General features: G+C 38.4%; 1 protein-coding gene across 1 annotated transcript in view; it reads left to right on the top strand.

The window, feature by feature from the left end:
- Positions 1–27,627, top strand: part of AKAP6 (A-kinase anchoring protein 6) — a 441,039-nt gene that overhangs the window by 120,224 nt on the left and 293,188 nt on the right. Inside the window, exon 3 of the mRNA XM_065906586.1 lies at positions 26,579–26,830. Within this exon, the coding sequence (XP_065762658.1) occupies positions 26,579–26,830 (252 nt within the window). The remainder of the gene's footprint in view (positions 1–26,578; positions 26,831–27,627) is intronic.

Below are 27,627 nucleotides of genomic sequence, written 5' to 3' on the forward strand. Positions count from 1 at the left end.
ATGTAAAATGCTGCAGTATTTGCTCTTCTTACTCCAGTGTTGACCTGCATTATAAAGTATCAAGTTTAATTTTGGCTTCCAGATATCTGGCACAGAAAATAATTATGTAAATGCTGGAAGGGATGCTTTGGAACTTCCGCCTGAGTGGGATAATCCAGAATTTATTCAGATTTATACATATACCTCATATCATATGACAGACATATTTCTGAAACATATGTGCAAGCAGGGTTCTGTAATTGGAATAATTTAACACATCCTTCAATAGCTGATCACTTTTAAGGAGACTCTATAGAAAATGAGTAGGAAGTTATAATTTAAACTATGGTTAGGTGGTTCTATTTTGTGCATCAGGATCTTAAATTGAGATCACAAATGTTGCATAAACCTGGATAAATTTCTGGGAAGCAAAAACTGTGTTTTCATTATCAAGGAACATTTAGGTATATGTATGTGATCACACAAAACCTTTTGGGTATCCCTAGCAGAATGTGTGGTTTTGGATTTGGGGGGTGACCTATTGGATATATTGGATATTAAATCATGACCTTGGTGGGTAAAGATTTTCTAGAGGCAAGGAGTGTAGTCTGAGACTTAAACTAAAAAATAATAGTTGAAAAGAGTATTATCCTGCTTTTTGTGCATTATGTCTATTTAATAACCTGCAGAGCTACAACCTTATTGCTCTTCCAATATTTGTATCTATTGCAGTCTCAGAAATTATTAGCTTGAACTATAAGCATTTGCCAATATTTTATAATTTTGGGCCTGTTTTGTGTGGCTTATTCTAAGTGATTTTTGAACATTAATTCCTTTTAATGAAAATTTAGCCTTAAATCCCTAACAATAATAGCAAGAGTGAAATATTTTCCCAAAATATGAGAGCCATCTCATTAAAAGCATGATCATCAAGGTTACTTCTTATGAATATATTTAGTATGTATGTGTTATATCTTTTTTGAATTCTCAGTTCCTTTGTCTTTCTAAAAGAGCTTACTGTTTCTGCTGAGTGCTGCCTGTGGTGTTTGTCAGACCTGGTGACTGAGAGCATACATCCTCAATGGCTGAGAGTTGATATTTAGCAGTGTTTGGGATATCTTTGAAAAAATTCAACCTTGGTAGTTAGTCAGTGACCAAATGTATATTATAGTTTTAGGGTTTCTCTACGTGTACTATCTCAGTACTCTTCTTTTTCTGACTTTCTATGATGCAATCTGAGTTCATTGATTTGATACATTTCTTGTATAGGTGTTTAATGCTATTAATTTTCTCCTCAGTACTACTTTAGCTGCAGCATAAGAATTTTTATAGGTTGTATATTTATTTTTATTCATTTAAAAATGCTTTCTAACTTACTTTCTGATTTCTTCTTTAACTCATCAATTATTTAGAAGTATATTACTTATTTCCCAAATATTTGGGGGATTTTTCAGAGGTCCTTTTGTTATTGTTTTTAAGTATTCTAGTTTAATTTCATTGTAGCCAAAGAGCATAATTTTTATGACTTGAGTCTTTTAAATTTTAATTTTATTGAGACTTGTTTTATAACTATGATCTGTCTTGGTAGACATTCCACAGACACTTGAAAAGAATTGTATTTTACTCTTAGTTGAGAAAGATTTAAAGAATCGGTTAGGTCAAGTTGGTTGCTAATGTTGTTTAAATTTTCTCTATGTATGTATCAGTACTGGTTTTATGTCTGTTTGTTCTATCAATTATTGAGAGAGGGATATTGAAATATCCAGTTATAACTGTAAATCTATTACCCCTTTCAGTTTTTGCTTTATGAATTTTGAAATGGTCTCATTAGATCCATTGACATTTAGGATTATTTCATCCCCTTGATGAACTTATCCCATTATCATTATGAAATGACTCTTAATGACTGTTTATCTTTAGTGATATTTTTTGCTCTGATATTTACTTTTTCTGATATTAATATAGTGACCCTAGCTTTGCTTTTTAAATTTAATTTATTTATTTATTTTTAGTTGTGTTGGGTCTTTGTTGCCGCACGTGGGCTTTCTCTACCCATAGAGAGTGAGGGCTACGCTCTAGTTGTGGCCCACAGGCTTCTCATTACAGTGTCTTCCCTCGTGCAACACGGGCTCTGGAGAGTGCGGGCTTCAGTAGTTGTGGCACACGGGCTTAATCTGCAGCAACTAACGTCTGCTGGAACCTTTACTGGCTGGTGGATTCTTAACCATTGGACCACTAGGAAAGTACCTGCAGCTTTGTTTTAAAGACTGTTCTCTTCTAGGGATTGTCTATCTAAGGGACTTATGAAAAAATAAACTGTATAACTATTTCTTTATTAACATATTGATTTTATTAATTATGAGTGGAATTCACTAACAGCTTTCAGATGTCCTTCTACAATTCCATTTTTTACAGTAGCAGTGTTTCTACCGCTATCCCTCCTCCATTGTTATGTGATTGTCATTTTATAATAAGTAGCCTTCTTTCTATATGATGCATAATATTCATATGTTTAACATGTAGCATGAAATGAGCACTGGCCAATCAGAATTGACGTCAGCTCTAAGCGACAGGTGTGGGCTTACTTATACGTGCTGCCTGAATATCAGCCCTGAATATATAGTAACTAATCACCCCTTACTTAAGTGTTGGAACCACTTTTCCAGTCATACCAATAGTCTACATTTTATTGATACTTTTTTAAAAAAAAGAATATTTGTTTTTAATCCTTAGAGCTATTCAATAATCAAGCTAATATATATACCAACATATTAAGGCATGACTTCTTTATATAAGGAAAATTCCATAAAGGAATTTATTTTTAAACTTTTAGACTTTAGCTGATGCTTCAGGTAGCAAATATTTGTTTGTGAACTTACCAGTTATTTATTGACGCTCTCCCGTATGTCAGTTGCGTGTCCATTGAGTTGGTGATGCTATCCAACCATGGACATGAGTCTGAGCACACTCCAGGAGACAGTGAAGGACAGGGAAGCCTGACGTGCTGCAGTCCATCATGTCACAGAGTTGGACATGACTGAGCGACTGAACAGCAGCCACATGTGTCAGCCACTGTGAACTTGAGGATGAGTGACACTCGGTGGTCCTTCCCCTTAAGCTAGTGTAGTCAGGAAGAGAGACCTGTTGAAGGTTCTAATACACCTAGACTGTGATGCAGCAGTGTGGGGGCAGGGGAGGGTCAGAATCTCTTAGAAGAGCTCAGAATAAATTAATTCACCTATTTCCAAAAAGATAACAACTACTTTTTAATATGTATCCCATTTTCTTCTTCCAGAGATATTTTTTTAACCATTTACCTTATAATCAGTGTATCTTCAATGATTACTTTTTTTGTCTGTGTCTGGGTTTTTACTAATGCTCTTCCTTTGCTTAGCTTCCCTGGTAGCTCAGTTGGTGAAGAATCTGCCTGAAATGTAGGAGACCTGAGTTCGTTACCTGGGTCAGGATGATCCCCTGAAGGAGGGAAGGGCCACTCACTCCAGATTCTTGCTTGGAGAATTCCATGGATAGAGGATCCTGGCAGGCTACAGTCCATGGGTTGCAGAGCCAGACACAATTGAGTGACTAACACAACAACAACATGGGCGATGCAGGAAGAAATTAGAGCTGCTCTTCAGCTGTCACAAGCTGGATGTTACCTAAAGGAAGTGACTCACTGGAAATACCACAGACTAGCACTATCACTCCATAGCACCACTGGGAGGGGAAGGTGTCTTCAGAACCTGGGGGTGAGCTATCATCATGCACCAACAGGACTGAAATCGGAGCAACAAAATGGGTTGCTCTGTAGTTGCTTTGTGTGTAGAGCCTTCTGCATACTGAGGATAGAGTTCAGAGAAAAGAAGCTTACAGCAGCTCAGGCCCCAGGTGGGATTTACAAACACCTCTGTTTCTTTCCATACAGTATATATAGCGTCTGCCATTTGGCCATGGGAATAAATTAGCTTCAGTCACCATCTAGGCCAGGGCATCCCCAAGACCCTGGGGTTAGAAGGTCAGGCTGCTTTGATTATATTACTGGCAAAGATGTTTAGAGGCTCTGAACTACCAAGTCAGTAATAGTTGGTAGTTAAGTAATTCTACCCATCTTCCTCCCTTTTCTTGTCAAAACATTTTGGAAACTGTTAGGCAAACCCAGTTTGTAAATGAGGGAAATTTCTCAAGCTAGATGATGGGCACATGAGTGTTCGTTTTGTTATTATTCTTTATATTATTTTGTTATTATTCATTTTGTTATTATTCTTTGTTAGTATTCTATTTTTAGAAACTTTCTCATAGAAAACACACAGGATAGGAAAAAATCTTTTAGACTTAATGTTATATGAAAAAACCAAGACAAGAGAATATACACTGTATGATTACATTTATATAGACATCAGAAACAGGAAAAACTAAACTATTTAGGTGCCCATACTAATTAGGTAAAATGATAAAAAAAAAAAGAAGCAAGAGGTGATTAACGTAAAGTAATAGGCTTAATCATCTCTAGACAGCGTATATGAGGAGCATCTTGGCTGTTAGCAATGTTCAATTTTTTCAGCACAATGATAGTTACACAAGTATTCACTTCACGACTATTGGTTAAAATTTAAATTTATGATTTATAAATTTTTATATATGTAAGCTGTATTTCACAATATGAACGTTTAAAACACTTGAGAAAATATTAGTGCAACAAAAGGAGAGAGAGAGAGAAGGAATTTTCATCTTTATTCACTCATTTAGGGCTATAATTCTGTATACAATTAAGAAGCTACCCCTTGCTTCAGCTTTTAGATGATATTTGATTTTGATCTTACACAGTCAGATCTGTCTACATTATAAAGTGACCTATTCAGAAGATGAATGTGGTAGATAATGCAAAGCATTGATATTGACGCTTAGAATAAAATTAGACAATATTTTTTGATACAGTAGTAGTAGTATTAAATATATCACTGTTAATATAGTTCATGAAGTTTGAGATACTACTATGCGTTTATTATTTTTAATTATTATATTTGATATTATCACATATTTATTATCAAATTAAAATGCATTGAGTATTGTAGATTTCAAATGTTTAATTTTTTTAAACATTAGTCACTCAAAAGAGACTAGACAAAACCTTTATTACATGGTTTTTAATTTGAAAAATCTTATAATTCCAGCTGAGTAGTCCTCATTAATATGAAATACCTATTATTAAAAGTAGAACTTATTGAAAGTTTATATGTGCATGATAAAAGAATTAAATCTATTCAGTAAGAATTTGTATGAACTGAAGCAGTATATCTATATATGAAAGTGTTAGTTGCTCAGTCGTGTCTGACTCTTTGAGACCCCATGGACTGTAGACTGCCAGGTTCCTCTGTCCATGGAATTCTCCAGGCAAGAATACTGGAGTGGGTAGTAGTCCTTCGCTTCTCCTGGGGAGCTTCCCGACTCTGAGATCGAACCCAGATCTCCTGCCTTACAGGTGGATTCTTTACCCTCTGAGCCACAGGTCCACCCTATATCTGTATGAAGCTATTATCTATAAAAGGTTAACTGCAATTGACATGTCCAAAATACCTGAGGTTCTGATTTTGCTGCTCTCTAATACCTTTGTGTTTGGCCCACTTATAAAAAAATCTTTATGTTCAAGAAAAAAGAGACAAGAAGAAGAAGGAGAGAAAAAGTTACTAACATATTTTATCTGCTTGATCCATGGAATTATCAACAGGAAAAATAGACAGATTATTTTTAGCAATGATCTTGCTTACAAAAGACTTGAATGAGCTTTGTGGAGAAGTAGGCACCCAGACCCATCCCATGACCTGATCATTTGGCAGATTGCTACAGAACATTTACTTGTTAAGATTTTTTGCTGTTATTATATGAAAATGAATTTTGCAGTATATCTGAAGGAAAGGAGGAAAGTATCATGCTCAATCAGTTGTTATTTCCTGTACTTGTGACAGTGAACATACTATGTGACACTGGACATACTTCCCTCAAGCCTCTGGTAGGAAGGAGAGCATGCTCACCATCCAGGATGCCCAGGTGCTCTGCCAGTGGTTAAAATTTCATTCCTGTAACATATCTACCTAGGATTGATATGGTGGTGTCATTGTGGGGTGCCAGTACTAGTTAGAATGGTGAAGGTTTGGATGGGCAAATAGAACTGAGTTCTGTACTTTAGTGCTGATCACTATCTGTGTGGAAAATTCTCTATATCCCCAACTTCTATCATTTTCTCTGCTAGTTTTGCCAGATGTTTCCAGAGTCTGAATGTGTAATGGTCATAGCCACATCCTGTCTGAGATACTCTTCCCCCATCCCTTTTACTCACACATCCCTTGGTGTGACCACATCTCTTTTTCCTTTAGCTGAGCTGGAGCAGGTATGCACACAGGGGACATAGGGTAGACTCCCAAAGGAACAAGGGTTGAGCCCTGCAGCTTCTCCTGGCAGAAGCATTCTGGACTGCTCAGCACTGTAGTGGATCACTTCTGCTGTTTTGCAGTCATTCAGGGATCAAGGTTCCTTACATCTGGAGCAGTGTTGTCCAAAATAAATAAATAATATGAGCCACAAATGTGGATCATGTATGTGATTTTAAATTTTCTAGTAGCCAGATCTAAGAAATGAGCAAAATAAATTCTAATAATATTAGTTTATTTAACCCAATTTGTCCAAAATATTATTTTAACATGTAATCATTATAAAATTATTAATAAGCTATTTAAACATTTTTATACTAAATCTTCAAAATCCAGCATGTATTTTATACTTACAGTATATCTCAATTTCAAGTAGCCACATTTTATGTGGTACCATATTGGACAGTGCAGTTCTAGACTCTGCCGTTTTCTATGACTTCAGATTACCCCCCTGGATCCTTTGAGTCTAGCCAGCAAACAAAGAAGAGAGTTGGGTAGAGTATTCCAAAGGAAGTTTTGGGGATTAGACCCAGCAGCAAAGTATTACTGCTACCTACATTCCATTGGCCAGTCATACGAACTCACTTAAATCCCTGGGATAGATACCTGGGAAATGTTCTTTAGCCCTGTGCCCAAGAGGAAGAGGAAATGCATTTAAAGAGCATACAGCAGAGTCTCTGTCACAGCAGGTAGGCTATTATTATCCACATTTTACAAATCAGGAAACTGATGCCCAGGCACATTACATGATGGGTTAGTTTATGAGAAAGTATAAGTAGAATGCTGGTCCCTAGAGTGATGTTTTTTCTGTCAGTCTGCCCAATCCTCGTTTATTTATCCCTCAACCCCCTCCTTAATTTTGTCTGTGTAGATACAGTTCTTGCAGAAAACCTCAGGTCTTCAATATTTTGCCTCTGTGGCTGCTCTATAACTTAATGACAGTATCCTATTACAGCTGTTTTGGAAAATGACAGGCAGCCCAAGTATAATGAAGCAAATATGCCTTATTACTGAATAATTCAACTAATAGTACTATTCTGAACACTGCATTATCATTTTGAGTGGGCCTTTTCCTTTGGCATACTGAAGTTCCTCGTTCAAAGCAAAGGGTTACTAAGGTCCTCATCAAGCTATTTCAATCAATGTATAAATTGCGTTTTATGTTATAATGAGCAGCCTGTTCAATTGAAGTTTTCAGCTTTTTCGAAGTACTTAGGAGAATAGTGACAGAAATGCTGTTAGTGAAACTGTTGAGTTGAAGTGGTTGAATAAGCTGCTTTATTTCTTGGATGGGAGGGGATATTTTAGATGGAGAAATGAGATAATATTCCTCAAATCAGACTAGTAGTAAAGAGTGATGGCTCTCCATGGACTACTGATTATAGCATAAGAGTCCCTTAGGTCAGTTTTATTGAAGATGATATGATTAGATCACTGACTGCCCTTTAGCTTTAAATTACCTATGGCAAAGTAGTTTGGAGTTTATGATGCTGTCTTAAATTTTTGAGTATGAAATACATTCACAGATTTCAAAAATTTAAAAATATGAAATATATACTTTCCAAGGCCCCCCTTCTGTCCTCTAGTAGCGGATGTCCAGCTTCCTCCTCTCGTACCCTAACCAAGTTGTTCTCATTCTTGTCTGTCTCTTACAGATCCTTCCAGACTTTGTATTTGCATTTATAAGCAAGTATATATTCTTTCTACTGTGTTAATCTACACATACTATTCTAAACCTTGCTTTTTAAACTTAATGGAGATCTTTCTATGCCAGAATTATAAGAACTTTTTATCATCGCAATTCTTTTTTATAGCTGTGTAGTATTCTGTCGTATGAATGTACCTTAGTTTACTTAACTAGTCACCCATTACTGGACATTCAATCTGTTTCCAATATTTAGACATTGTAAACTTATTTTACAGTAAATAGCTTGAACACGAGTCATTTCACAAAAAGTGTAAATATATTAGAGGTGTAAATTCTCAGATGTATAATTCTAAGTCAGCTGTGTATATGTATTTGGAATTTGACAAAATAGCCAAATTGTTCTCTTCAGTTATCTCACGAATTTACCCTCCAACCAGGAATGTATTAAAAGTGTCTGTTTCCTACACCTTTGCCAATAGCTTGAGTTATCAAATTTTTGGATTTTTGCCTTGTAGCTGGTACTTTGGTATAGTTTAAATTTATATTTCTCATACTAGGAAGAAGGTTGAGCAGCTTTTCATATGTTTATTACTTTTTCTATGAAGTCATACTTTTTCTATGAACAGTATTAATTTTTTTTGCCTATTTTTCAGTTGTGTTGTTTGTCTTTCCTTCATTGATTTATAGGAGTTCTATGTTGATTAGGGGTATAAATCATGTGATATGAGCCATGATATATATATTTTTTGGTTTGTCATTTGTCATTGACTATGCTTAATGTATACTTTCTCACAGTTTTGTAGAGCTTTTCTTTCCTTTTTCCATTGTATACAAGTTTATCTTTCTTTTAATAGCTCTGGATTTTTTGTCCAGAAGGCCTTACTCATCCCAAGATTATAAATAATTCGGCTATTTTTTCCTAGTAATTTTTATGTTTTAATTTTTTACATTTAAATCTTTGATACATTTGGGATTTATCCAGGTATATGGTAGATCCAACTTACTCTTTTAAGATATTTGTCTGGTTGTTACTTTTTTCTTCACTGACTTGAGATGCCTCATTTATCACAAGCTCAAATACCCTTATGTATTTGGGTCTACTTCTGGACTTGTTTTTTTTTTTTCTATTTGTCTGTGATAATATTACACAATTTTAATTACTGAGACATTATAATATATTTTAATATTTATTAAAGAGGGCTTCCCAGGTGGCACTAGTGATGAAGAACTGGCCTGCCAATGCAGGAGACATAAAAGAGACACAGATTTGATCTTTTGGTTGGGAAGATCTCCTGGATGAGGGCATGGCAACCCACTCCAGTATTCTTGATGGGAGAATCCCAGACAGGGGAGCCTGGTACCTCCCCTGGATCCATAGAGTCGCAAAGAGTTGGACATGACTGAAGTGACTTAGCATGCACACCGTCATTGTGGTGGGTTTTTTTTTTTTTTTTAGGTTTTCTCTGGTTATTCTTGTTTATCCAATCATGTTAGAATCAGACTGTTTCTAACCCCAGTCTTCAACTCCTCTCTGCAGTGAAAAGGACGATCTGTTGATATTTGTTTGGGGACTTGCATCATGTTTATAAAATAACTTAGGGCTGCTATTTAATGATGTAGAATCTTCCTATCCAGGGACATATTTTGTTGTTCTATTCACTCATCTTTTTTTTTTTTTTTTAAACCTCATTAGTGTTTTAAAGCTTTTTTTTAAATTTAGGTCTTCTCCATTTTTCTTAAGTTCATTACAAGGCGTTATCTTTGCCGTTGCTATATTGTGTTATTGATTTATTTTGGCTGCACTGGATCTTTGTTGTGGTCCCTGGGCTCTGCATTTTGGTGCATGAGTTTCAGCTCTGCTCTCCCTCTGTGTCTTTATCGTCTGGGACCAGGCTGAAGGAGCAGCTCTTTTGGGGTTATTTCGGTCTTCTGAAATCAGGAAGGAAATAGTGACTAGAGGGTTACTCTATGGTTTTTAAAATTCAGCTATTTCATTTTGGCTCACTTTTCACTGGCCAAAACAAGCCATTTGGCCAAGTCTGTTATCAATGGGCTGAAGAAGTATAATCCTTTCATAAAGAAGAACACTGACTATTAGAAATCAGTAATACAATCTACTATGAAAGTAAAAAGTGAAAGTGTTAATTACTCGGTCATGTCCAACTCTGTGACCCCATGAACTGTAGCCCACGAGGCTCCTCTGTCTGTGGAATTCTCCAGGTAAGAATACTGGAGGGGTTTGCCGTCCCCCTCTCCAGGGGATCTTCCTGACACAGAGATCAAACCTGGGTCTCCTGCATTGCAGGCAGATTCTTTACCATCTGAGCCACAAGGAAGCCCCATAATCTGCTCTGTACTGTCTCATTTATTTTTCCAGATAAGCAGCAAACTTTACTCCCAGAGTCCACTAGCCCCCTAAATTTAATCTCTATAGACCTATAATTGTCATTACTATATCAATTAACTCTTGCTGCATAAGAAGCCACTTCATAATTCAGTGCCATATGGCATCAAGCATTTGTCTAGTTCTTGTGTCTGCTAGTTTTCTGATGGTGGCTGACATAGACCCAGCTTGGTATGGGAGGTTCTGTCATCTTCCTCAGCCAGTGGGTTAGCCAAAGCAGGGTGGAGATTTTGGTGAAGCAATTGAGGGACTTTTCTCAGGCCCAAAATTTGAGAGGGTGATACAAAATGTAGTAATCAAGATAAATAGTATTTTAATGCATATTTTAAATAGCCAAAATCAGTGTAGATAAATCATGATGAAATAAATTTTAAATAAAGGCATAACAATGCTATGTCAAGTTATGTTGTAGCCTGAGGCAAAAAGAGAAATCAATAACATTGATTCTGTACTTAGGAACAATTATTGAAAAAGTGTATTTATTGAGTATTATGTATAAGGCATTCTGATACATGCATAATATATATGCATGTTTTATTTATGAGGTATATATAAATATGAATGATTCCATTTAGTTGCTCAGTCACAAGAAATTTATATTATTGTATAAATAAATGTACTCATTTTCAGAGTCATGGTCCAATAATATGCACAGTAGTTTGAGAATCCATTTTTTGGAATCTTCTTTAGAGACGTCTACATACTTCTTTCAAAATCCTCAGTGGTGTCTAATTCTCATCCTTTTTATAGTAGATTTGATTTTTGAAAACAGACAAAAGTTATTTAGGGGCCAAGAGTAGGGTGAGTAAGCCAGGTTATTAAGCTGGGTATTAATCATTGGTCAAAATAGAAATGAATGTGAAGATACAGCATTTATTTTACTGTGCAATTTGCGAGCTTGTCTTGAAGGCAGTTCTTAATGTGGAATTCTAGAAATTTCTATTTTAACTGCACTGCTGAAAAAGCAACAACTTGGAGGGAAAACATTACTTTTGGATGTGTGAAGCCTAGCATTATTGGGTTGGCCAAAAAGACTGTTCAAGTTTTTCTGTAATTACCAACCCAGGAGCTCCTCTTTCATGTGAACGACTTGAAGGAATGTCCTAAAGTCCTGATAAATGGAGGGGAATACAGTTGTTGGAAGCTTACTAGCACTATCCTATGAACATTGAACCAGCTTGTTTTGTAGATAGAGTGTAAAGCAAAAGTCATAGATCTATTTGTTCTGCCTTGGTGTAGAAACTGAAAAAGTTAGACTGAACTGAAAAATTTAAACTGAAAAAAAAAATTGACTGCAAAGATTATGGAAACTGCTCTACTATGAGGAGACCAACTCTTGCCACATCCACATAATTTGCGCTCCCACCCCTAGCCCCTCTAGAATTTCAGTCATGCCATGGCCATAAAATCCGGCCTTGATTTTGTATATACATGTAAGTATCTAGACATATGTAGACTTGTTAGCCAGTAGGTGGAGATGGTCCATTCACTCATCAATAAATATGTGAAAGGATCAATTATCTAGTCACTGATTCAGAAATACATAAAGTGACGTCTGATCCCAAACTTATGTATCAATATAGCAATAATAAATAGCAGTTTTATGGCAGATGTAACTGTGTTTTGTGTATACACACACACATACACAAACACACACACATAGTCTTAATTCTTCTATATAAAGAAAGTTCCTTATCTCTTTTCCTCAGTGTGTGCATATATCATTGTACACCGCCCCCCGATATACATATACTTAGTAAGGCCTTAAGAAAAAGAAAAAAAAATGTCTACACAGGGTGCCTAAAAAGCAGTACTTCCCCTGAGTTATGGTATAAGAATAGACAGTAGTGACTAGCATAAGGTAAATTAAATATATTAGAGGATTTTTTTGTTCTTTGGCATAGTAGTAACTATAATAAAATGTTTTAACTATCTTCTTTCCAGATTGGTCAGTATTATGTTTATCCATCCAATAATTGCTCATTATTAGTCAAAAGTATTAGTAAGTTAGGGGATAGTGCCATAGAAAATTTCAATTTGGGCATTTGTAGAATTACTTATAGAAAAGTAGTCAGATTTGCTCCAAAATGTGTAGTCTAATGCTTTGCATAAGCCACTACTGTGAATACTAAAAGAAGTAAGACACAATTCTTTCTCTCAAAGGTCTTATCATCCAGTGTCTCAAAGTATAAAAAATATTCCTGCTTTGAAGCTGGGAGGCTTTTGCAGAAATTAGCAAACCAGAAACACTGGCCTCAAATTAAGTTCCACATTTAAAATAAAAAAGGGTGAAAGGAAGTATCAAGGCATAATGCCTAAGTGCCTGTGCTTACTACGTGGTATGTTCCAGCATCAGAATATATTTGACTGGCTCAACACATTGGTGCTTTTTCCATTTCCACCATTCTTTTCCTTCTTACACATGCAGTAAGCTACATATCACAGCTATGAGATATTTACTATTGCAAGGCAGTGTATAGTTTAGTGCTAGAATGAGTGGGACAAGCAAGTGCTAATGGAGATCGGAGGACAAAGAATTGAGTTTGGCCGGGGAAAGAATTGTAGAGGAGGCAGGGTTTGAACTAAACCTTGAAAAAGATTTGAAGCAGAACAGGAGGACAGTTTAGGCAATAGTAATACTGTGAGCAAAAGACAGCCAGAATGAGTCAGGCTTATTTCAGCAATAGTTTGAAAACTGTCTCCCCTGAAATGAGGATCTAAGTAGGAGATGAAGCTGGCAGGGTATACCGGGACACAGCTGGTGTGACCTCAAGGAACAAGCTGTGGCCTACAGGCCAATGACCTGAGCTCTATTACTGGCCAGCTACGTGTCCTTGGTAAGTCCCTGAATTTTCTAAGCTTCAGTTACCTCATGTGTGAAATGACAGTTTCAGACTGAAAAATCTCCGAGGTAGATTCCCACTTTTAATGTATTCTGTGATTATTTTATAGTGGTCCTTAATAAATTAGAATACAGACTTTCGAATTTATCCTTGCATTGCAGAGATTTTAAGGTTGTTCTGAGCAAGAGAATCACATAATGAAGGGAGAGCTCATTGTGTAATTAAAGGGGCATTTATTGGCATGTAACTCAGTGAAGGATGGCTGTCTCAGGAAAGGTGGTTGGACATATCAGAGGAAGGAAACCAGCTCAGAGGCTATGTCAGGGGTTCAGACAGGAGCTGGGGCACTGAAATGGGAATTAAAGGGAGGGGACAGACAAGTGTCATTGCTTATTCATTTTTTATTGTTGATCTTGAGAAACCGTACTAGGTTCTGGTGATCCAGTGATAAGTAACACAGAAGAGGCTTCTTATTCTCATGGAACTTAATATTCCATGACAAAAGAAAAAATCAACAGAATTTGGCGATTGACCAATAGGGTATTTGTGCCTTTAAGAAAATGACCCTCCAAGGCCAACATCCAGCTACAAAGGATAGTTCAAAACATACTGTATTTTCATAAAATGGAATGCTATGCAGCCATAAAGAATTATGGAACACATTTATTGACTTGAAAGAATATTCCTCATATGCCATTGAGTGAAAAACAACACAAAAATAGAACACAGTCTTGGAAGTTATGCACTACTTTGTATGAAGAGTAGGTTATTGGAGATTTATTTATTACTCTTCATTCAATGATTATTTATTTATCAAGAACCTACTATGTGTCAGGCATTGTTTTGGGCTCTAGGGATAAATGGTAAATGAGACAGACATGTCCATGATTAATTTTTTCTTAGCTTTTCTAGCATTTTTGCTGTGAACTGTCAATATTATTTTGTAAAGTTTTAAAAAATCCTCTCATTGGCCATTTGCATGGCATATTGTGTGTTTCATGACTCCTCCGTGGCTGTATAAGTGAGTGCAAGTTGCGCTGTTATAAATGACACTGTCTTGGCCTGCGTTTCATCGAGGTGTTTACACGAAAGGAAAGGTGCCTCCAGGACAGCATGCTCCTGCTTGGGGTGGATGATGGCACTGACTGCTTGTTGACGGCTGGAGTGGTTACCACTCTCAGACTCAGTCTGGCTCCAAGGCAGCTAGAGTCCTGCTGGTAAGACGTGCAACTCTGCTGGCTTTTTATAGTCCATCTGAGGGCTGGTCATTCCAGCCTTGGTGTCGATTAACATTGGCTGTATGTTACTTGACACTCCTTTATTCTCATTGAGGTTGCCTCTCCCGGAAATCTCTGTCATTCCATAACCCCTGGCAGCTGACCTCCCACAGTCTGAAAAACAAAATGTGATCTGGCTACATATAAAGGAAGTTTTAGGGTGAGTTCATGGGTCAGGACATGGCTGTAACATCTTTGTGGGCAGAGCACTCATGGGGAATCTGGCACTGGCCATCATGTAGGGTTCAGGGCCCTTACACAAAAGCCTTTGTGCTATTTCTCCCTCCCTTCTCCCAGCTTTTCTCCCATGACTACTACTAACCATGTCTTTCTGCTACAATACACTTAGCGCTTCCTATTTTTAAAAAACAGGATCTTTGTGTATATGCTGAAGAACAAACAAGCAGCCAAAAAAAAACCCACCAAATGATTATTTTTAAAAAGTATTCCATGTTTCTTATACTAAATTGTAATATCTAAACAAACACATGGCTACGAAGAAAAAATGACCCGAGGTTTGAACCCACATTTCCCATGTCTTCTGCATTGCAGGCCAATTCTTTCCCCATTGAGCCACCTGGAAAGCCTAAAGAAAAAAGTAACCTGTAGTCCTGTCTCCCAGAGATATGGGTACTTATTTTACTTTTTCCTCATATACTTGTTGTCAGCTTTTGTTCTACTGCTTTCATAGCCTATTTATAGATCTTAAGCTGTGGTCCATATTGTTTTCCACCTAAGACTGACCTATAGAGAATGAATGCTATTATAATTAGGTGCTTAGCTGCTTTTTTCAGCATCAAGATGCCCTCTTTGCTCTGATCATATAATGATGAAATGTTTGTCCATTTCAAGGAAGCATGTGTTTATTTTCTCATGTAAACTCTGTCAAAAGGAAATCATGAGTCAGGCTGGTTGATCAAGTCCTCATTCTTTGCTGCTCTGTGATGAAACCCCAGGGTCATTTTGATATAGAGGGCTCTTCAGGGTCACTGATGATCTTGACCTTTGTACCATTCTGCAGGAGAAAGGAGGAGATGAGTCTCTTGGGATGAAATCACTCTACATATATCTTGTACCCTCTGCTTGGAATGTGAGAACCTTCTTGCTGTTTGTGTGAGCAAATCTGGAGCACAAATCCTCTATAGAGTATGCGTGGACAGGCACCATGGACAGGGTTTATTTACTTTTCACTAGTGCCAGGGATAAATTTTCCTCAGAAATTTCCTTGTTATCAATGTTCTCTCTCTGATTTCAATTCAGCCCTTTTCCAGGATAGATAGGCCTCTCTGCACCTGACTCCCTTGATTGAAACCTTGCTTCTGATTTCCGCTCAAAGTCTGAGTTATTGCCAGAAAGATTTCATGCAATTCCAAAGAAACAGGATCTTCTGTGTTTGGATGTTCCAGGTCGTTAGTTCACACCACTCACAGAAATCATCTACTGCTCCCCTCTATGTTAGCTATTGATAACTGCTTTGTGTCTCAGATTTCCCACACCAGGTCTTTTTCTTCAATCACCCACTTCTGTTCATATGTTTTTTTCTCCTTCAATAGAGCTGAGCTGAGTGCTTGAATGCAGCAACTATGTCATTTTACGTGTCTTATTCATCTTCCTCTCTCCTGTCCTTTTTCAAAGTTTAACAGTAAACTTTGCTATCTGTAAGCCACCTTCCATCTCTCCCCCTTTGTGAACCTAGGTAAGATCTGAATCATGGAGAAACAATGTAAATTGCCTCATCGTTGTAAATCTCTCATATCGCCTTTCCTTACTGTGTCATTTGCCCTTTGTGTTGTATTTCTTTAATTTTATTACTCATCAACATATTAAAAAACAGAGACATTACTTTGTCAACAAAGGTCCGTCTAGTCAAGGCTATGGTTTTTCCAGTGGTCATGTATGGACGTGAGACTTGGACTATAAAGAAAGCTGAGCACCGAAGAATTGATGCTTTTGAACTGTGGTGTTAGAGAAGACTCTTGAGAGTCCCTTGGACAGCAAGAAGATCAAACCAGTCAATCCTAAAAGAAATCAACCCTGAATATTCATTGGAAGGACTGATGCTGAAGCTGAAACTCCAATCCTTTGGCCACCTGATGCAAAGAGCTTACTCATTTGAAGAGACCCTAATGCTGGGAAAGATTGAAGGCAAGAGAAGAAGGGGACGACAGAGAATGAGACGGTTGGATGGCATCACCGACTCAATGGACAGGAGTTTGGGTAAACTCCGAGAGTTGGTGATGGACAGGGAGGCCTGGTGTGCTGTGGTTCATGGGGTCACAAAGAGTTGGACACGACTGAGCAACTGAACTGAACTGAACTGAACTGAATTCATCATTAATTTACTTGTACACGTCTGAATTTTCACTTGACATTCGCAAAATGGTTTCTGTCTGCAATTAATTAAGGGTAGAGAAGTTTAAGACTTAGGATGCTATAGGGAAGCACTTATTAATCATGGAGTAAATGTGGAAAGGACTAACCTGAGGTTTGGTTGGTCATTGTGCTAGCTCAGAGCTTTTCCTTTTGTGTGCTTTCTGCTTATTGTTTGATAGGAATAGGATTCTGTGTGTGTAATAAGAGAAAAGAAAGTTCATCCTCACTAAGTTTATAGTCAATCTAAGTAAGCAATGAGGTTAAAATGATTTTATAGGTAAAATTAATCTGGAAGTTTGGAAAGTGCATTGAAATTGAATTTATTTCTCAGCTGGTTGCTGATTTAAAAAGTAAAGTACAATGTCCTTTGAGAAGACTGAATCAGTGTTGTATGACTATTTGAATGGCTCCTCCGTCTTTCATCTTGATGTGTCATTGGGACATTAATAATGGATGGTTGCTGCACTTGGTGGTCAGATATGTTATTCTGATCCATTTTTATTTCCCAAAGGGGCCTCTGGAAAAGGGCAATGAGGGTAGATTTAAAACCACATTATTGGAATTCAATAACTTTCGCCTTGCTTTGTATGTCTAGTGCTTGCTGAAGAGTAGTTCCAATACAGAGAGTCAGTCAAGCGGGGAGCAGGCAAAATACAAAAATGGATTTTCTTAACTAAGATATAAGCCGAATTCTATGTTTTCATTTTATGAAAACATAGGCTCTGATGCTCAGCATTAGATTTTTCAGAAAATGTGCTGGATGTTTGCATTTTTCTCTTTGTGGTTCTGTGGATGGATGGATGAGCATAGGGACAGAACAAACACACCAATACAAATTATTTGCATTGATGGAAGTAAACAGAAGCTTATATAAATCAATTGTCAAAAGTTTCGTATTTCAGTAATTCCTAATCAGTTGTGGAGAACTGATATTTCAGTTATATAAATTATACCCCCGAGGGAACACTGAGTTCTCTTTAGATGTCTTCACTTCCCTGGTGATTACCTAAAGACTATAGTATCTTGAAAGTGGGAGATTCTGAATCCTACGGCATTGAGGTCTCTCCTGGAGATGAACAGGTTTTACTTTGTTAAGTAATAGAATCTGTCCCCAGCAACATCCCTCCTTAGTGAATTTATATAAAAATATGAAAGAGGGTTGATGATCTATGTACTTGTGCTCTGGAACAACTCAATCAAATTAAAAGGGAGAGAGGATGATTAATACATAAATTCTCACTCATTTCAGGTGATTATAGGTCTTTTCCTTACCTATATCTTTATATCAATTCTGCTAAGCTTTAAAAAAGGCAGTGAGAACAAAAACAGAGCTGAAAGTCTTGATAACCACTGATTCAGTTCAGTTCTATCGCTCAGTTGTGTCTGACTCTTTGCGACCCCGTTGACTGCAGAATGCCAGGCCTCCCTGTCCATCACCAACTCCTGGGGCTCACTCAAACTCATGTCCATCAAGTCGATGATGCCATCCAACAATCTCATCCTCTGTCGTCCCCTTCTCTTCCTGTCTTCAATCTTTCCCAGCATCAAGGTCTTTTCTAATGAGTCAATTCTTCATATCAGGTGACCAAATTTTGAAGCTTCAGCTTCAGTATCAGTCCTTCCAATGAATATTCAGGATATGAATATAATATGAATATAATAACCACTGCTTAATGGCATGTTATTTATCTGTTAGTACTCAACTTGTAGCACCTGGCCACCTGACATAGAGCCCTCAGAGAATGATGATAGACTATCTGTGAATGAGGTGACAGGTCTGTCCCTATATAGAAAGAATGCTGACAGTTTGGGGGTCCTGGTGCTCTGACATGGATCTTCTTCAATCAGTGATATTGACTCTGTTTATATTGTATTCTACATATCACTTACTCTGCATAGCTGTTCATTCCTTGACTTGTTGCCATAGAAACTAACTTCTTTGTTGTTGGTTAGCTTTTACTTTACTTTTTCACAGAAGAACTGTATATTTACTAGAGAAAATTTAATATATGCAGACAAAACAATATATTAAGAATCATTTATATTGTTGCCACCTAGAGAATATACTATGAACAAACAGCTTTGACATATTTTTCAGTTCTCTCCTTGAGAGTATATGTAGCTATAATTTTTAATAGAGCTCATATAATTTAGTTTGTCTCACTTAACAACATTTCTTGACATCCAGAATGCATATTTTAGTATCTGTGTATTTTTTCATTGTATGGGATACCACATCACGTTAAACCAATCTGCTCTCTTTTGACTGTTAGATTTTTTCACCATTTTAAACAACTCTGTGATAGCATTTCAGTAGGTAAATACATTACTGCCTTAGAAGAGTTTCCTAGAAATGAAATTATTGGGTTCTTGGGAGGCAATGAGAGTTTTTCAGAAGGTTAATTGACAACATGCACTCCCATTTACATAAAAGGGTAGTATTGGCTTCATAATATGGATTTGTTGTTATCTCTGTCACAGGGTGTAAAACCATGGCCCCTAAAATTAGTTCTTCACAGGGCTCTAATACTAAAAGATTTCATTTCCTGTTCCGGATATGAGATCTAAAAACTTGTGTCTATAATGTTAGCTTCCAGCAGGCATGCTGTAGGTGTTTAAATACAAATCAACAGCCAAGCTAGTTGCTGTGGATATATTTACGTGGGGGAGGAAGACATAGAAACACATCCTTAGAAGCTGTGCCATGTTCTTAGTGATCTAAATATATAAAAAGCATCTAAGAAAGAGGTTGACCTTTCCAAGGTCACACTATGAGTCAGCAATGAAATCCCAAATAGAACTTTCTCCCAGTATAAAGAGTGTTTATGAATAGATCAGGAGAAAGTATTTGTAGGTAAATTTATAAGACCATTTGTAACTTGAAATGCTCCAAAATTTCAAGAGAGTTATTAGAAAATTTCCATCTCAGATAAAGAAATGTAAATTGCTAAAAAGTTTTGATAAATTTTTAGAAAATAAAATCTTAAGTGGCTGGAATGAAGAGAAAGTAGTTAGTGGTGTAGGCAGATGGGAATGAGCCTCAAGGGAATATGCATATGTGCGCAGGTGTGTGTGTGTGTGTGTGTGTGTGTGTGTGTATGTGTGTGTGTGCAGGAGTTTGGGGGAATAGGAAGGTGGAAAAATAATGGCCTGAGTCTATCATGATGGATAAATAAGGTTGTGGGAAACTGTTCTGGAACACAAAGAATGTAAGTACTCCAGTAGAGACATCTGTGTAGTGTCCGTAGCAGGCTACCCTTCAAGTTGCTGGAGGTTTTGTTTTTATGGTTGTGTAGCAGCCGGCTTGCATGTAGCTCCCATTTCTAGATTGATGATCCATCTATGGCTCAGTGTTTATTGATGTGTAGTGCTTAGAACACAGTCATAATAGCCACTGCATGCTTCATAAAATGCAGATTCCTTGGTCCCATTTTTCTTCAAAAGAAGCAGTTTTGAAATCTGTGTAATTAACAAGTGCACTACAGTATAAAAGCTCTGGGAGTTGGTGATGGACAGGGAAGCCTGGCATGCTGCAGTCTATGGGGTTGCAAAGAGTTGGACATGACTGAACGACTGAACTGAACTGACTTCTCTGTCCATTTCTGCCTTAAGTCAGTTCTGTAAAGATGTCCTGGGGAAAGTACAGACCTTCTGATCCATTTCCACATGAGCTGTTGAGTGTTGAGGCCACAGCTATGATTTTCATTAGTGAATGAACTTTGATTTTGAGCTATTACCTAAAACACCAAATGTGAAAGTGACTAAGCAATAGCTCAATTAGAGAAAACAGGTTTTCCAGTGTGCAGTAGCAATTGTCAGTTTTTCTCTTGTCTTTTTGCTCAGGATTTTTCTCATCTCAAATAAATCAGAGCCTGAGATTAAGAATTTAAAGCAGCATCTTCGTTAGTGAACCCTCTGAGTCTTTTAAAATCACAATTTTTAACCCAAATGCTCTTTTTGTCACCTCTTCTAATCAAAGCAGGAGACAATTCAGTATCAGTTACATTTGCAGAGAGTACTAATTAATGTGGATATACTTAGGAGAAGACGCTAAACCAGTGCTTACTTTTTAAGGATTTTACATTGATTTGTGAAATAGCAATATTTTATCCAATTGAATCCAATTCTGCAAACATCCTTTGAACAGTGCTCACTTCTATGGCCGTGTCCTAGCAGTGCAAAGATGAGTAGGACACATTTCCTGCTTCCAGAAAAGTACAATACAGTGAGGGAGATGGACGAGTACCAGCTAATCATAACAGAAAAATCATTTCTACATTAATAATCTCATTTCAGTCCTCACACTTGCAGAATTTTAGTAATTAAAAGGATAAACACTGATAACAACCATAGAGATCTTCAAACTTTGGAGAGAAGTACTATGGTGATTAGAGTCTCAGCATCCCCCCCACCAGTCTTCATAACTCACAGTCAATCTCAATGTGACAAAGAAACTAGAACCATTAGAAAAGTAGGGAGGAAGGAGAAAAGAGGAGGTAGCCTACTTTGGGAGAAATAAAAATACTTTGTCACAGGAACAGCTGTTAATCTGTCTTTTGGAGAAAGTACTGTTTTGAAAGTCAACTGAAGATAACATTAATACTCTGTGATATTTTTTGCATAAACTTGCAAGTTCTAGTTCACATGGTTCACTTGTAAGGTTTTTTAAACAAGTAACTCCTATTCCCTTGATCTACATTTTAAAATACAAAGTACATGTATTAGGTAAAAATCTCTTCTCAGCTTTTTCTAATGAGCATGCATACATATGGTGAGCATATGGGAAAAGTCACTGTACTTTTAATCATTCATTTCTACAATTGCTAATAAAGAAAATGAGCAGTCAGGATGACATGGCATTTTGCAGTAATACTAAAATAGGTACACACAATACATCTTATATTTGCTTATCTCTTGCTTACTGCTTTTAGAAAATAAAAACTATTTTAAATGTAATGGTATGCTCTGAATAAGATGAAGGTTCAAGGTTTTTAAAATTCTGATAGGAAAAAAGATGGAAGAGGGAGTGGGAAGACATGTTCTTTAAAAGTAGGCTATAATTCATATTTGTTTTAGAAAAGCCATCTGAATGTGTCCTGCAGTTATACAAATGTACCTCAAGAGTGTTTTGGGAGAAATGGTGAAATTATTTGAGGGGAAGAGAAAGAAACATTATTTGGATAGTAGAAGAGGCAGAAATATTTGCTGATTACTCTTTGTCCTTATGGAGAGGCAGGCTGTAGTTACTGGGGGGGTTTTCTCTGTTCTCATTTAAGGAGTGCGTGGGGGAGAGTATGAAACAAGGAGGAGTGGGAGTGGCTGCATCAGTGGGACTTAGTGAAATGGGGGTGCCAAGTTTTGCGTTAGGACCTGGGCAGGGAAGTCACTGGAAGCACAGGTTTCCCTTCTCATACTCATGAAATCCTTGAAGATGGGCAGTTTGGGACACGTTGGCAGAATGTTGATGTACAAATACTTTTAATTTCACAAGGAAACCATCACGATGTCTTGAGAATGGTTGGGAGTGAGCATGGTGGCCTCATGATGAAGCAGCAAATATATCTCCCCCCCCCCCCCCACCCAGGGAGAGTTAGCCAGAGTCTTGGCAGTTAAGCTTAGAGTTAGGAGAGTAGGCAGTCAGAGCACTTGCAGAAGAGGCACCCTCACTGCTATCTCATACTGGTGGAAACTGGCCACACTGGTTAGATACATAGCAGTTGTCTTAAAAGTCCTGTATCTGTCCAGAAGAAATAAGATACAACTGGAAAATACATATACAACAGTCTTACCCAAAAAAGGCACCTCTGTCACATAAACATAAAATTAAAACACTGAGCCCACCAGGCGGAGTTTATTTGTAAACAGTCTCGGGTCATCAGTGTTTGTATCAGCTACTAGGTAACCATAGGAGAGTCCTGTTTCAGTGACAGGTGGCAGCAGCTGTTGAGTGAAGTGGGCAGTTCATAAATATAATGCAGTCAATGCATTTTGTGCTGTGATTCTGAATGCCATAGGAGCTACTGTGCTGTATGTAAATTAAGTCAGAAAATATTTAACCTGATGTGTGGGAACAGGGCCAGTTCACCTTTCACAGTTAACCTAAGTTAACTGGCATCGCTGATGCTTTAGTGCCTTTTATGCGCAGTCTCCCCTGGATACTTGCCTGACATCCTGACCCATGATCTGGCTCTGACTACATTCCTGCATCCATTATGAAGGAGCCATATGTGTGTAAAGAGAGTAGATGGCATGTGCTCTGGCATGTAGGTTTCATGGTACCAAGGTTATATATATATAATTTTTGTATAGGGGGATGGGTGTGGGAGGGTGTAGAAATGCCTGTTTAGCTGTTCTAAGCAGGTGGCAGAAGGGTTACCCCAACCTTTTTCTCTCCGAGGTATGTCATGTATTTTGCATCTGTAGGATCATAATGGGGCCTCAGGGACTGACACTCACACATTCTGAGTCATGGAGTCAAAGAGTGTGAGGAAGTTGAGAACACTGTCGGCAGAGTGCTTGAAGTGATCACTGTAGAGGCTGTGCTAGGAGGCAGGAGGTGTATGAGGAAAGGAGACGGAGGGAATGGTGGCCTGGATAGGGTGACGAGCACCTGTTGTGGGAGAGCGGGAGTGAAGGAGTCGGGCAAAGAGGTCGGTGGCACGGGAACTTTCTGACATTGTTCCCAGGTGGAGTGGTAGCAAGGCCCGGAGCAGAGCTATGATGGAGAGCTGTCCCAGGGCAGCCAAGGTCTTAGGAGCTGTGGAGTGAAGGGAATTCAAGCCTAGAGTGCTGGTTGGTTCCTCGATGTGACATTACCTAAGATAACAGTTATGCTCAGTATGGAAAAGAAAGAAAATTGTGAACCAGATGCATTCTTTAGTGCAGAGGAAGGAAAGAGAAGGATGCAGATAACAGCAGTAAAAGAGGATGACAGGAAGGATAGCAGATGGTAGGCACCTATGAAAAAAGAAGGGTGTTAATATGAGGGCAGAAGAGTGATGAGCAGGAAGTGGCAAAGCGGCGCTGAGGTCTGCTCTTGCCCCATCAGGTCCCCCTCCCTCTCCTGTCCATCTCCCCTCAGTCCAGGCCTGGGAGAGTGAGCAGCTCCCCCGGGAGAGTGATGGAGAAAGCAGGAGGCTTGGGCAAAGTCAAGTTTGGGTAAGACCAGAAGGCAGAGGTAGCATGCGTGAAGAAGTTAAGGCATGTTTTTACAGAGGATTGTGGGGTATTACCCAGGAGAGTATGAGAATTTGGGAAAGGTCAGCAGTGGGAGGAAGGGCGTTTCCCAAGGCAGCAGTGCTACATGGAAATGAGCATCTTGACGGGGCAAAGGATGCAGGGCATTTGCTTTGGGGGAGGTGTTTGAGAATCAGGAATAAGAGCTGGGGGGTGAATGGAGTGGATGCCCAGACAAGCATCAGCTAAGACCCCAAGCTACATGGAAGATCTGATGATAGTTACAGGCCTGCTATTTTCTGCTGAAGGCCAGCAAAGGCTAGCTAATCTGGCTATGATTGCTTCTCATGTACATGTAATATGGTAGTATAATTTTTGCTTCAAGTCTCTACTGGACTGCATAAGCCCATGGGCCCATATTCTTTTCTAAGAAGTTTACCTAATTAGAACTCCAATGCCTATTTAAACTTTTTAATCTGTTTCAAGTTATTATCACCAGTTTATATCACTATTACCAATTAGGTCTTAGATTTCAAGGGCTAATATTGAAGCATTTATTGAAATTGTGCAATAATTATTGTTCAAAATTCAGCACAACTTTCCATCATTATTCAATAGTGTTTTTCTTTTTTTTGTTTGTTTGTTTTTTTTTTGCTTATTAGCACACGTTGTTAAATACAGGCTACATTTTAGTTTTTCTTTGACAAGTAACTGAATTATGTGAAATTGAAAGGTTATATTTCCAGCACAGAATGACTGTTTTGATTCTCATGATAGGGCTTAGAACTCAAAATGCTATTTAAAAATTTTAGCTTTAACAAAAATCATAAAAGCTTCATTTAAAAGAAATCACTGATACATAACTAAAAATGATTAATTGAGCACTTTTCACTGACATTTGCATCATTTTGATGCTTAATGGAGTTCAATTGTTCAAGTAAATATTACAGGGCTGCTACTCATTTCATGCTGCAGACCTCTAACAGCACAATGAAAATGTGGAAACTTGTAAGGACAAGTGACACATCAGATAAAATATGCCTTCCTAATAGTATGCGAGGAGGACGTTGAAACTTTAATATATAGTGTTTTTATTTTCGATATCTGAGTCCTAAAAACAAAACCAAACTCTATCTGTTTTTACTCTTGGGATTTCTCTGGTATTCCTTCTTAAGAGTGATTTTGTTTGCCAAGTGTGGATATCCACTACAAATTTAACTGTAAGTTGTGTCCCTGTGGGAATGTGACAGTTATCCCTTACAGTGACGATCCCATGTCTCACTGAGAATGGCTGGGAGTTCTTTGAAGCCCACATTCTAGCCCATTTTTCTTCTTGCTGGGTGTCAGGAGAGTGAGTGAAAGTTGCTCAGTCGTGTCTGACTCTTTGCGACCCCATGGACTATACAATCCATGGAATTCTCCAGGCCAGAATACTGGAGTGATAGCCTTTCCCTTCTCCAGGGGATCTTCCCAACCCAGGGATTGAATCCAGGTTTCCCGTATTGCAGGTGTATTCTTAACCAGCTGAGCCACAAAGGAAGCCCAAAATACTGAGGTGGATAGCCTGTCCCTTCTCCGGAGGATCTTCCTGACCCGGGAATCAAACCAGGGTCTCCTGCATTGCAGGTGAATTCTTTACCAGCTGAGCTATCAGGGATGCCCTAGGTGTCAGAAGGATGCTTCCATTCTGAGATGTTTTTTGTTTGGTGGAGTCTGCCAGTAGCAAAGAGAAACCCTGTTGGATCCCTTACCTGAATCCCAAACTAACAGTAAATACAGAGAACAGAGGTTGGATTTGTGAGGTAACCTCTTACCTTGGCTAAACTTTCAGTGTGGGTATCTGAAAAAATGTAGCTTATCTGTGTCTTGGAAGTGATCAACTTACGTGCTTGCACTGAAGCCCCAGGGCCCGGGAAAAAGGCCTGTGACTCTGTGCTAAGTCAATTCAGTTGTGTCCCAACTCTGTGCAACCCTATGGACTGTAGACCACCAGGCTTTTCTGTCCATGGGGATTCTCCAAGCCAAGAATACTGGAGTGGGTTGCCATGCCCTCCTCCAGAGGCTCTTCCCAGCAGGGAAGGGATTGAACCTACGTCTCCTGCGTTGGTGGGCGGGCTCTTTACCACTAGCGCCTCCAGGGAAGCCCCTGTGACTCTGCATCTGAGTTGAAACAAAGGATGCTATTCAGCATGTGCTCCCTTGACCTGTTGGCCCTGATCCCTGGCATCAAGTGACGGAGTGACCTTTTTACTGTTCCCCTCCCCAGGGAAGATTCTCTGGAAGAGGGCATGGCAACCCACTCCAGTATTCTTGCCTGGAGAATCCCATGGACAGAGGAGCCTGATGGGTCCATAAGGTCACAAAGAGCCAGACATGACTGAGTGACTAAGCACAGCACAGCACCCCAGCTTAAGGCAAAAAAGTCATCATATATTCACTTTTCTTTATTGCAGGATATTTGTGAAGATATTTCTGATCATGTCGAGCAAATCCATGCCCTCCTTGAAACAGAGTTCTCCCTGAAGTTGCTGTCCTACTCCGTCAATGTGATCGTGGACATCCACGCCGTGCAGCTGCTCTGGCACCAACTCCGCGTCTCAGTGCTCGTTCTGCGGGAGCGCATTCTGCAGGGTCTGCAGGACGCCAATGGCAACTACACCAGACAGACGGACATCCTGCAGGCTTTCTCCGAAGAGACAAAGGAGGTGGGTGTTTTCTTGGAAGCCACATAATGCATCATCAAGTGTGACTATTTGAGAATGTTTTCGTTCAGAGGTGCGGGATATGAATTCCCTATAAGTAAATAAGCAGGTCCTAAGCTGGGCTTTGAAACTAGGTTTAGTGCTGGGAGGCAATGATGAATGAATGAATCTATCAGCCAGAGGCTATGATGAATGAATGAAACTATGATCCAGAGTTAACTCAAACCCAGTAGTTTGCATAGATATCACCTGTAGCTTTTGATGCTCACATGAAATCCTGTTCCTTGTTCAACTATTTTATAAATAATATTTATTGAGTGCTTACTGTGGGCCAGGTATTAGTGCTAAGAATATAATCATGATCAAAGCATGATCTTTGTCTTTAAAGAGCTGAGATTAGTGGGGGATAGAGACAAGTAGACAGACATGAAGACCAGACGCTGATCTGCATTATTTGCATGCAGATACAATGGTCTATGTGAAGCCACTGGAGGTCAGAGAAGGGGCACCTAATTCAGGCAAGGAGGCCTTTTCAGGAGACGCAAGTCTAACCTGAGACCTGAAGAAGAAGCAGGGTTAGACTGACGAATGGAGATAGAAACTGTTCTAGACAGAAGGAGTGGCATAAAGTTTCAGAGGTAAGAGAGAGAAGGATAATATCAGAGAGCAAAAAGTTCAAAGGACTAGGAAGCTGCATTTGAACTAATATGTGAGCGAGATCATATCATGAAGATGAAAAGCTATATTAAAAAGTCATATTAAGAGAAGTGGACTTTATTTTGAGGATAACAGAGAGTTTG

The sequence above is a fragment of the Muntiacus reevesi genome, chromosome 15 (genome assembly GCF_963930625.1).
Source record: "Muntiacus reevesi chromosome 15, mMunRee1.1, whole genome shotgun sequence".
Taxonomy (NCBI): domain Eukaryota; kingdom Metazoa; phylum Chordata; class Mammalia; order Artiodactyla; family Cervidae; genus Muntiacus; species Muntiacus reevesi.